At 34.2% G+C, this 12,244-nt stretch overlaps 1 protein-coding gene across 1 annotated transcript in view; it reads left to right on the top strand.

Annotated features, from left to right (window-relative positions):
- The window catches only part of SCEL (sciellin), a 45,750-nt gene that overhangs the window by 6,319 nt on the left and 27,187 nt on the right, over positions 1-12,244 (top strand). The window contains exons 5-9 of the mRNA XM_086756560.1: positions 3,633-3,701; positions 5,814-5,879; positions 7,105-7,170; positions 8,110-8,142; positions 9,433-9,504. Coding sequence (XP_086612686.1) covers positions 3,633-3,701; positions 5,814-5,879; positions 7,105-7,170; positions 8,110-8,142; positions 9,433-9,504 — 306 coding nt within the window. The remainder of the gene's footprint in view (positions 1-3,632; positions 3,702-5,813; positions 5,880-7,104; positions 7,171-8,109; positions 8,143-9,432; positions 9,505-12,244) is intronic.

Genomic DNA, 12,244 nt, shown 5'->3' with positions numbered 1-12,244 from the left:
GCCATTTTAGAAATCTGACATGTTAGCAGATGACTTCTGAAAGCCTTGCCAGTCAGCATTTGTTTTGACTACCATGAGTTAGTGTCATTGGCAAAGAGATATCATCTCACTTTCCTTCTTTCCCAGACAATTTGTGAACATATAGAAAAACATAGGTCTTGTACAGATCCCTCCTTCCACTCTGAAAAATTGTTGTTTACTTCAAAGCTTTGTTTCTTACTTTTTAACCAGTTATTTAAGCATGAAAGGACCTTCTCTGTTACTGCATGAGAGATCAGTTTACTTGAGTCCTTAAAGCAAATTTCTGTGAAAATCTTTGGAAATTCAAGTAGAATATATCAGTATCATATATCAGCTATGTCAGTCTTATCCACATGCTCACTGACTTCAAAATAATTTTTAAGGCTTGATTTTCATGCAGAGAAGCCCTGATGACTAATTCAGAAGTCATAGGACAATTCTAGTTTCTACAGTGTTGCTGAACAGTGTTGCCCTTTTGTACCCTATCTTTCTATGTTTTTTTGCTTTATGTTGAGATATTAAGACATCTGAATTATTTTAGGTTGTAAGTGGACCGTACGCATGTTTTCTTATACACAAATATCGTACATAAGGTGTTCTTAATATGCAACAGATGCCAGAGAATACAAAGAAAGGATTATAGGTGTGGATATACAGTTCTAATAACTAATGTGGAGTATGTCCATAAATAGAGTCAATAATGACGGTTCTGTCTTGAAATGATCACAATAAGGAAGCTGCGGCCAAGTTTATTATTTGTCCTCACTCATCACTGATCTTCTCAGAACTGTGGAACATAGCCATTCCCGGATTAATCTGTGCACACCCATTGCCAGCAGGCACTTCTGTAAGGGATGACCACGTGTTCTGTATCTCCTCAAACTTGCAACCTAAGGCGTAAAAGGGTGTGGTGATTTATTTTCTATTAGCACATTTTTGTAGCCTGCAGTTAAATCTGGTACTTCCGCTTCCTTTGTGAAGGATCTTCTTCATGAGGTACATTTCCCTTATTTTCTTATAAATTATTTCTGGCAAGCATAACCATAGTACAGAAGTCTCCAAGCTTAGAATAGACCAGTTTGCAGAACAAGTAGATTGTTTAGTTAACTGTGTGAAAAAGGAGAATTCTTTTTTTTTTGCTGTTCAAAACTAGAAGGCAGAGTTGAAAATGGTGCATGTCCCTGGAATGTGAAATAATGTCTCAAGGACAGCTCCTAGTAGACAGTTCTGGATGGGAGGAAAAAATTTATTTATCCATTTATTCCTTTCATATTATTAGCAATGAACATAATTTTTGACAAAAGGTGGGAGAGACATTAAAAATCAAATAGCAACAATGAAAATTACATTGCTGTTTTTCCAACTACTAAATGCTAAATTCAGAATTGCTGCCAGGAAGAATAAATCCTAACTGCATTTATAACAATCAGATCTGAATAGATGGGACCGAAGCAAAGAAGACACTTTCATTGCCTGCTTTATTAATAACCTAATCCTTTGGAATGAGAGAAATTACTAGAAAATTCACTGAGAGCAAACCAGAAGCCACTGTTCCGTTCTGGTGTGAACCTCTTTTGCACATCCTGAACACTCCATGCAGTATTTCACTTATGTGAAGAAACTACAGTGGAACCAGAAAACAATAAAGAGGAAGGTGAGAGAGGATGATCGCAGGGATAAAATAGCTTTCATATGTGGAGTGTCTGAAGAGGCAAAGTTTCCTCACCTTGGAAAACAGTGATACAGGGAAAGTGAGTAAGGAAGGAATATTTTGTTTGTTGCACTGTGAGAATGAGGAGATACTGTATGAAATGTTTAGCTAATGCCTTAAAGAAAAAAAAAATTTAAAAAGAAAAAAAAAAGAAAGAAAAAAAAGAAGAACACTTGTTTCTCCCTTAACACATATATTAATTATAGGAGTCACAGGTTACCGTGAAGGCAGGAAATTTAAATTGGTTCAGAAAAACATTAGATGGGTAAATGGATCTTTGATCCAAATGTGTCTGTTGGAGACAGCATTCTGGGTGCAAATAGAGTACGTACTTTGACTGCTGCTTATTATAAAATGAAAAGTTGTACAAGAAGTTAACATTATAATTTTTTTTTCTTTCACTTTTTACAAAGCTTCTGCTACATTGGGCAGCAGTGGAGTAGAATGCCAGGTGGACCTTTTAAGTCTTTAAAATGCGCAAATACAGAACTACTTAAAGTATTGTGCTGAAATTCTGAAAATATAAAATGCAACGTGAAGGAAATGCTGGTTCATTGGATAGTTGTGAATTAGAAGAAACACTCATGTTTGCATCTGTAGTAATGCTGGCAAGTTTAGTGAGACCTCTAGCGATCTTTCGAGTAACTGTAACTGCCGGTCACAGTCAGAGGCTGCCTGTGATATGAGGTGGTTATTTGCACAATTAAATTTAAGATTTTAAAAAGGCACAGAACACATGCTGGCGTGGATTGTGTCCCAAAGTTTCCTTGAAGGTTTTTCATTAAATACAACCGTATTCTGTGATACTTGGCTGAAGGCAGGATACAAAATATTTTGCACATATAGTAGATTACAGTTCTAGGATTAATTATTTTATATCTATAGTTTCAGTTTATAGATGGGAATAGATAACTAAAATGAACTAATTTCTATATATATAAATAAGTTATAGCTCAGAATATGTTTCAGCTATTTTAGCCAAATATTTACGATAACCCTCTCAACTTATTTGTAACTTATTTCAATGTACCTCACTTTATATTGAGCTTTCTAGAGTTCCTTTGTTCTTATCAAAGGATATTCCACATATGGGAGGAAAATTAAAATAAGTGCTTAAGCTATTTTGGCTACAATAGCAACATGGTGCTTTCTGTGAAAATTCAGAAGGGTTTTAGGCAACAGCTGTGGAATTCATAAAGGGCTCGAAAAATCATATGATTGTTTCGTAGTGTAAATTTCATGGCTTAATAAAATCAATTCAAGCACAAATAATCTAACTTCTCTGATAGATGTTATTCCTGTAGATCACTAGTATGTTTTATCAGGGATTTTACAGCAGAGCAACCTGATCTAGTTGGAAATGTCCCTGCTCCTTGCAGGGGGGTTGGACTAGATGACCTTTGAAGGTCCCTTCCAACCCTAACCATTCTATGATTCTATGATTCTATGATTCTTTTTTTCAAATCACATTGATCTCTAGAAGCTGTAAAGAGAACAAGACAAGCATCCCTCAAGGGATGGTGAGGGAGAGAGAAAGCGGATGGCTTACATACTGCTTGACCGAAAAACATTGCTTGCTTTCTAGTATTCTTATCTAATTCAAAGGAGTTGTAATAAATTGCTAACTATGAGGCTTGATACAGTGTATCAGTTAGTGTTTGAATATAAACTTTTAAAATAGTTTTTTTTTCAGTGAGCTACGTAGACTCTTCAGATATTAATCCACAAAATTTATATTAATTCAGCTTCTGCTCTATACCTCTTTTGATACTGGGGAATTTTTAATCTATACACAGGGCAAAGTGATACTCCATCTTCTAATTTTATTGAAAGGATTTTAAAAAAAAAAAAATATCTAGAGTGTGTATTATAAATAATTTCTGTGGCTTTTTTTTGACAGAATTCCAGCCAGAAGTGATACTGATAAAATAAATAAGTCTCCAACTCTGAACAATAAGCAAAGCAACAGGTATGACTTTATGCATTATAATTTATCATGTATCGTATCATTTATCATGCATTATCATCTAAGTATTCTATATTATCATAACTTTTGATTACATGAACATACCAAGAATATATAGAGAAATAATTTGTATGGCATATGGCCTAATAGTAGGGTTTATTTCACCACCTGACATCTGGAATGCAGACATCTGTGTCTAGGTTATCATAGACTCTTTTTCTAGCCAGGGAGGAGAAAAAAGGGTCTTTGGGGGGACAACTCATCTGATGTCTCTCAGGTATTTTATTTAAAATAAGAGGAGTTTTCCTTAAAAATGCCTACTTCTCCATATAGATTAAAAGAAAGACCAGTTCAGATTGCACATTTACTCAGAATAGCAATTATTTAGTAAACACAGTATTTTAAATGCAAAGAAGAAACAATAAGAGTGTTTTGAAAACAATTAAATGTGGATGTGTTCTAGAGCTCTACATTTCTCTGCATGAATTCTACCAAATGTAGTACTTTTTTTTGAGGAAAGAGTGCATGAAAAAGTTCTAATTAAGGTTTTCACTGGAAAATGGCATTGAACATTGCCAGTGGAAAAATCTGTGTACCAAAATATAAAAGTACTTTTTGATAGACAAGCTAACTGATTTTTTCAGTGGAAAGCTTTTCTTTTGTCAGAAGGTCAGTCTTTTGTTTAAAACAGGTTGAAACCAATTTTTAATTTTAAATAAGTTAGTACAAAATCTTTGACATGTTATTTAGAAAGCTGTTCTGATTCAGAGATGGCCAGTTTATATACGTAATATGACTACACTACACTGACATTTCTTTTCTAAAGACCTGACAGCTCTCACCTAATTGAAATTTTTATTTAAAAAATGAAAGTCAGAAGAGCTCAACCACCATACCTATAAATGTAAAGGGAAAAATATATTGCTGTGTGCCTTCAACCATGTCAGCAGTGTTCTATCAGTAATAAATTACACTCAGTATAGTTGCTAGTGAAGACTGAGTACAGCAATTAAATGTCATCTTGTGAAGTGTAGAGGTATTACTCTCAAGAGCAAATGAGTACCTCTGGCATTTAAAGTTCAAGTGAGGTCATTCTTTTAAATTATGATTTTGCACCATTATGTTATAAATCATGGTGATGATGACACATGAAACATCATATAAATTGGATTTTATGTTATTTTGTCTAGAGATGATTTTTAATAGACCTACCATGAATTCTGAAGTGGAACTTAAGTGAGACTTAAATGGGATATGCTTTTTCCTGACAGAGAGCAATAAAATTATTTGTAAAGCTCTGTTCTTCAGTTATTCTTATTACATCAACAATTGCAGAGGACAAGACAATAACTTTTTGATAAACTTTATGAGAAAAATCACTGGTTTGGAATTTATATAGTTAGAAGTATGAGGAATATCAGCTCCTTTTGCAAGCATATAATAAAATAGAGCAGCATTGACATAATTGAATAAGAAACATCCAATTTAAAATATGAAAAATAAAGATATTAATATTTCAATGGTTAGAGACTGAAATGTAGGTACAGAAGTCAGGATCTTAGGAAGTCAGAAATTACTTTGAATATCAAGTAAAGACACATCTGTTCTCTAAGCATCAGGGTCTCTTTAAGGCGTCCCAAATCTTCTATCCTTTAAGGTACTTCCAAAATTTCAGGTGGCATAAATATAGTCATACCATTTACCATACCCAGTTGCATCTTTCTAATAGCAGAATTATGATTTCTTATAATTGTTTGTTGTTTTTTTTTTTTTTAAATGAAACACTTACTGAAGATTAGGCTTGTAGTGATAGGATGAGGGGTAACAGTTTTAAAATAGAAGGAAGCAGATTCAGACTGGATATAAGGGAAAAAAATTTTATAATGAGGGTGGTGGAACACTGGAACAGGTTGCCCAGAGAGGTGGTGGATGCCCCATCCCTGGAAATACTCAAGGCCAGGTTGGATGGGTCTCTGAGCAACCTGATCTAGGGAGATGTCCCTGCTCCTTGCAGGGGGGTTGGACTAGATGACCTTTAAAGGCCCCTTCCAACCCTAAACATTCTATGATTCTATTAATCTATTAATGAATTAATTGGGTATATTTCCTTAACAGACAATCTTGGACTCCTAATGCATCAGCCACAAACACTGCTGTGACTTCTCCAATCAAGAAAAAAAGGTATTCATTACCCCCATTGCTTGGTACACTCTCTTAAACCTCAGTAATGTATCACAATTATATTAAAAAACACAATTATATTAAAAAACACTATCAACTTTCTCCTCTGCAATGCTCTAACTCATCAGTAAGCTTCAGGAATTAATCTTTTACATGCTCTGGCATTTTCTGTGGGAGTACTCTGTTGCAAGGTTGCCTCTGTAGAACCAGTTTTGTGGACACAGGACAACAGACGCTAACTCTGTTGCAGCCCGTAACTCAGCTAGCATCTGCTTTTTCAGTGTCTAAATTTAAAGCATTGTAACTCACTGTAATTGTGACCAGCTGAAATCTCTAATGCCAAACTTGACCCTGTGCTATTGCAGTACATAGGAACCACACTAAGGTTTTCTGCATGATACACAGCTAGCTTTAAAAATCTGGATTTCAGATAGTGGTATATGGGCAAGAATAAAATCAGGGTGTAGAACAAAGAACTACATATTTAATTTAAAATGCACTGCTGGCAATAGCCATATTTTTATGCATCCTTCTGAGCCTCAAATCCTGTCCATTTATGATTTTCTCTTCTGTATTTCACACATTAAAATTGTGATCAGTAGAATTATGAAAGTAGAAATTAAAATGCCATTATTTTCTTATTAACAGCGCTGTTTGTTTGGTGTAAGTTTATAGTGTTTTCAGCCCACTAGTTCTCTTCGGGCTCTTTGAAGATGTGAAAGGCCATCACTGAATTGCACTGTTTATGGTGCAATTGCTTTTTCCTCAGAAACAATTGCTGGATTGATAGTTTTGAGGGGAAAAAAAAAATAACAGAATAACTATATAAACTGTGATGTTTACATGAGCTCTAATACCAGCCTGAATGTGTTTCTTGGGTTGATACTTGACACTCTCCTTTGTGCATGCTATCTGGTTTTCTTTCCCATGAATGATCCATTTATTTGTACCATTCAAGTTGTAGAAAAGACCATCTAGAGCCAGAGAATACTTCTTTTTTTTCACAACAGTAATTAAAATTACTATATTATTTTAAATTCCATTCAAATGTCTGGGAAAAAAAATGGTCTAAAAAGTATCTGTATGCAGTATTTCAAAATACTAATAATAATTTAATAAAAATTCCGGGTATTTCTACATCACTTCTGACATTCTAACATTCGTAGTATGCTCTTCAGCCCCATAGCATTAAACTAATACTCAATTTATTTGTTAACACTGACAGGCAGTCTTGGATGCCTCCTCCAGTTTCGAGTAGTAAGACTACGACAGAAACAGTGGAAACCAAACGGTGAGTACTGATGATCGCTAGTTATTTCCTAATGCTTGGCTAGAGCTAATTTTAGGAATGAGCCAACAGGGCAATTCTTTGAGGCACTAAGTTTGATGAGTAAGATGGCATGGGAAGAGAAAGTATCCCATGCCTAAATACTTGTTTGTGCTATTAGCAGCTAGATGCCCAGCATTGACTGAGGTTCGAGTATGTGAAATGCCAGCCACTTAAGGTTATATAAGTCGTCCCAAAATTTTCCTACGATGCTTGTATGCGTTGTTCATGGTTTTGCTTTGGACTATTCTGCTTAGCTCTCCACAAGACAAATCTGCTCCAGAGTGACTAGCCATAAGGGCAGGAATCTATTGATGTCATATGTTCTGGCAGCCATGGGGTAACCCTGGATCTTCTTGGTTATCAGTGTAGACAAAACCTCAAGATCTGCTTAGTCATCTGTCAGTAAGGTGCCCAAGAAAGAGTTTAGAACAAAGCTCAGGCTAAAGTCACTTGCAGGTGAATGTTTAATGTTTATTTCTAAAGTTGTGGTTGCTTTCTGGCAGGTGAGAAAGAGAACAGAAAACATTTCTTGTGCTCTCATCTAAAAGCAGAATATGGATGGTTTAAAATACTCATGAATGAACTTTCATTATATTCTTTGCTTAGGTCCCCTATTGACTGCAGCATGGCCTTGTGCTTCCCTAGTCTTAATCTAGGAAGCTTCTAACATGAGTCTCATGCATATCAGTGATGAAAATTAAATGAAACAGAAATGATTGGGTACATGGTTGTGCTAGGTAGAATTTCTTGGTAAAATATTAAGAAACAAAGAAAACTACAATCTTGGAAGCAAGGAAAAGTAAAATTAATTGCTGCTGATTGATCTAAAATCTTGCAAAGTGCTTTGATACTAGCGTTTTGCTACTTGGTTTCTGAAACATTTACTCTTTTCTTCTCTAGGACCACTTCAGAAAATTCAGAGGATTCAACGATGTATGTTTTGCTTACTTTGCTTCTTAGTAGATTTAGAAACACAACACACTCTCGTGCACAAATCTTGATTACTTTTTCACATTTATTTGTAATACAAAGACTGTATAATTTATCTGAGAGGCTTCCTCCATAGTCAATGTCACAGAAGCACATGAAGAAGACTTCCTTCCTTGCAGATATGTAATTATTTTCACATGGCTTCAAATATTTAATTGGATATTTATTCAAATTGAAAAATTTACTGTAACTGCATAAAAAATTATAAACTGCTTCACAATTTTCGTTCCACAGTTATATATGTTGCTAATGCAAATAATCCTTTATATTGAACTGATGCTCTAAAGGGAGAGTGAAAATGAGAGTGTAAACAAAGTGAAGAAATAGAAAATGGTAAATTAAAAAGCTGTGCAGATGCAAAGGCTTGTAATAGGAGGCATTACCATAAGATTAATTGACATAAAGTACTCTAAACTTATTTGAGTGTCTGCAAAGGTTGTTCTAATTTTAGAAAATGAATTTATTAAATTAATTCCTTAATTAAATGTACATTTCACATGGCCTAAATTAGGAAAAGATTACTCAACCAACCTGTAATTTCATGGCTTATAATTAGGAGAGTTACAAAACTTGTCATGGTTTAGTTGGCATCCTACTAGAAAGACTCTTTAAAGAAGCATGTAGCTCTCATATCCAACTGTACCATCCATCTTCTCCCTTTCTTATATCTTGTTATAATTTTAGTATCCCTTCAGTAACCAATCTGACTTTTCACACAAATAAGTGAAAATAGGGAAGTGTAATTGTTTACTTATTTAGTTTTTTAAAACTAGTACTTTGCTAAATAAGTAAAATGTTAGTCTTTACAAAATAAGTAAAATTTATTTAATAGGTAGTAGAAAAGTATTTTAAAACTCCTTTATTACTAAAATATTTTTGAAACAGTAAAGAAACTCCACTTTATTACTATATCCATAGTAGCAAAACAGCTAGTCTTGGAATACTAATTTTTTAAAAAGCTCAGTGGATGCAGTAATCTTGTGAACTAAAGCATTACATAGCTCTTTATGTATATATATTCTCTATATATTATTTTTTATATAATTTTATATATTATATATTTATATAAAGAAAAAAAAAACAGAAAAAAATGTTTCTCAAAGAAAATCCAAAGTCACTGTGGTTACGCTTGTAAGAAATATAATACCTGCAGTGATAACCCACTTAAATGATACAATGTGTTTTCAAATATCTTCTTATGCATTAAGTATATTTTCAACTTTCATATTGCAGGGCTGCCTTTTCATCAGAACAGGAGACCCTGCAGAAATCAAAGACTGATGTGGATGACCAAGCTGCAACAAGGTAACATAAGCAGATATAATCAAAGCAATGTTTCGATAAACATTGATAAATGTGATGAATGTGGTATTTAAGTACTCAATTTGTGTGATTTCCATATTTGACAGCTCATTTGGACATGGCGTGTGAAAAATGCAACATTTTTCTAGTCCTAACAATTGATCTAGAAGTATAAGCTTTGAGTTCGTCTCCATTGACTTGCTAAGTTATCTATCTATCATCTCAGATGTTTTATTTTTTATTCTTTCAGTCTATTTAGCCTGCATCTTAAAAAGCGGCATATAGATAGTTCCTGCAACTGACTGCAAACAGATGAATTGTAGTAGTATGGATTATATAGTATACTTTATTTGGTCTTCAATAAATTGTGGGAGAGGTAATATCTACACACTACTATGTACATAAAAAAAACCCCAACTTGTGCATTGCAGTGTTACCATTTTAGATAGTGAAAACCCAACATACACCATTTAGTAGGACAAAATTAGTACATTTAAACAGATGGACTTGTTCTTGTGGTATGAGTTAGATGGCATATGTACTAATGTTTTTTGGAAAGCATACAGAATATCTTGAAAACTATTGGTGGAAAAGACATTGATTGGTTGTTTGGGTTTTTTTTTTAACTGAAATTCCAGCAATTGTAAGGTTCTCTACTGATGGAGATCTTACATTTTTCAAAACAATCAGCTATAACCATGCAAAAACTTTGACTCCGTGACCTTGACCAGAATAAAATGTCTGAATATGCAATTAAAAATTTAAGTAATTAGAAATAGATTTAAAGATAAGCAGTGAGAATTACAGTAGCTCGTTTTGCAGTTTTTACCTGGAAATATTAAAGGATGCAGACACTAAAATCAGTTTAAATTAGCTAATTTTATTTAATTTGATTCATAAAGTACTGTTTTCTGATGTCTGAAGCCACAGTCTATATTATTTTGAATCATGCCCCCTCCCCGAAAGCCCCAGTAGGTAAAATCAGCACAAAATAATTAAAAAAAAACCTCCAAAAGATGTGTGACAATGTAATCCCTAGGAAAAAAGCAATGTTTCAGTGAAACATTTTCCTGTCAACAAATGTGGGAGATCTTAAGAGAATTAAATACACCACTGTATCAACTAAGGACATCACAGCCATTCCTCATTCCTAAAGGCTTGTTAAGGTCTTACTTAATCCCCACCCTCAATCAGTTAACATTCATCACCCCCGGGTGGCTCTCATTACCGTATCGAGCTTTGTATTCCCCTCCCTCCATTGGCAGAGAGCTGGAGGAATATTTTAACGGTCTACGAGTTTCTATGGTAACATTGCGCTGCTACAGCTATTTGTGTCAGTATATAAACTATAAGTAGCCTGTAATCTTAGTGGGCAAAATTCAGCCCTCTCTCTCTACTCCTGCTATAATTCCTTTACATTCAATTGGTGCTTCAGATGTCATCCATCTGCTGCCGATGTGTCAGCTTCACAAAACTACAGATTTTTGTTAAATTTATGCTAACCAAAAATGTCAGCATGTCAGCAGAAGTGCCTTTTTTCTATTAAAGATGTCATATAAATACTACACTTTTGGCAAAAAAAATGATTGTGCCACACAGGGGAAGTAAACAATTACATGGAAAGTATTTCTAGTAACACTGACATTTATTAGAACAATATTCTGTCTTACGTCCTTTAATTTCCTGATTTTTACTTAGAATAGAAAGATTTTCAGGTCATGCTTTTTAAAGTCATACTTAATTGATTATTTGTCTTCGCTCAGGGTTCTGATAGGGATGTTAATGGCATAATGAATTAATTTCAGTATAAAATAAGTGGAAAATGGTTATTGGTTTTCTGTCAAACTGGTCAGTGATACAAGGAAAATCTTTTGGAAGGGGTTTACCCAAAAACAATGACAGATTTCTTTTGACTAAAAGTGTAAGCTTCACTGTGTACTGTTCCACGCAATGCCTAAGCCTGGTTCTGTTAATGTGAAAAGCCTTTTTTTTTTTCCATTGTTTTCATGTACAATGGTTAGAAGTGGTATCCGTCTTAAAATATAGAGTATACAATAATATATAGAGCATATCTGGAGGCATGGACCTATGGACCTCCACCTTTTGGATGTCATGAACAAAATGGAATAGGTATCTCATGATTAGTTAGGACATCTATAGGTACCCTAGACAACATAAAGAAGTAGGCTAATATCCCAAAAAAGTAAAGATAACCACTGTCTAATAATTGTATATTTTTCAGAGCATAAGAGGTCATCCTCAAAACAGGTCGCCTGGTATCTTATAAATGCAGCAGCATATGAGCACTGCACTAGATACATAAAAAGACATTTTTCTTATTTACTCAGTGGTTTATTTCAATTTCAGTGGAGAACCAAGATTCTCACTCTGAATTTTTCCATTACAGAATTGTAGCAACCATTAAATGCAGGTGTTTAAAACACGGCATTTTTGAAGGAACCATGTCACATGGGGATTCTTGTTAAACCACTTCAAACACCTTGAGGGTGTTTAACACAGCTTTAGTCAATCTTTCATTAACGATTATAGTTTGGAGGCAAAAATGTGTATTTCTATAAAATGCCATTATATGGGTTATTCAACTATGCTGCTTCCTTGCATGTGATCTATACAGAAAGTAACAGTATTTGACACGGTGGGCCACATTTACCAGTGCAGTAAAAAGGTATTACCAACAAGAGATGTAGAATAATTAGAAAGCCATATTTCCAAGAGTTCATAA

This window comes from Chlamydotis macqueenii, chromosome 1, assembly GCF_036417535.1.
Source record: "Chlamydotis macqueenii isolate bChlMac1 chromosome 1, bChlMac1.mat, whole genome shotgun sequence".
Lineage (NCBI taxonomy): Eukaryota > Metazoa > Chordata > Aves > Otidiformes > Otididae > Chlamydotis > Chlamydotis macqueenii.
The sequence above is the reverse complement of the archived record's forward strand: the minus strand, read 5'-3'. Positions and strand labels throughout refer to the sequence as shown.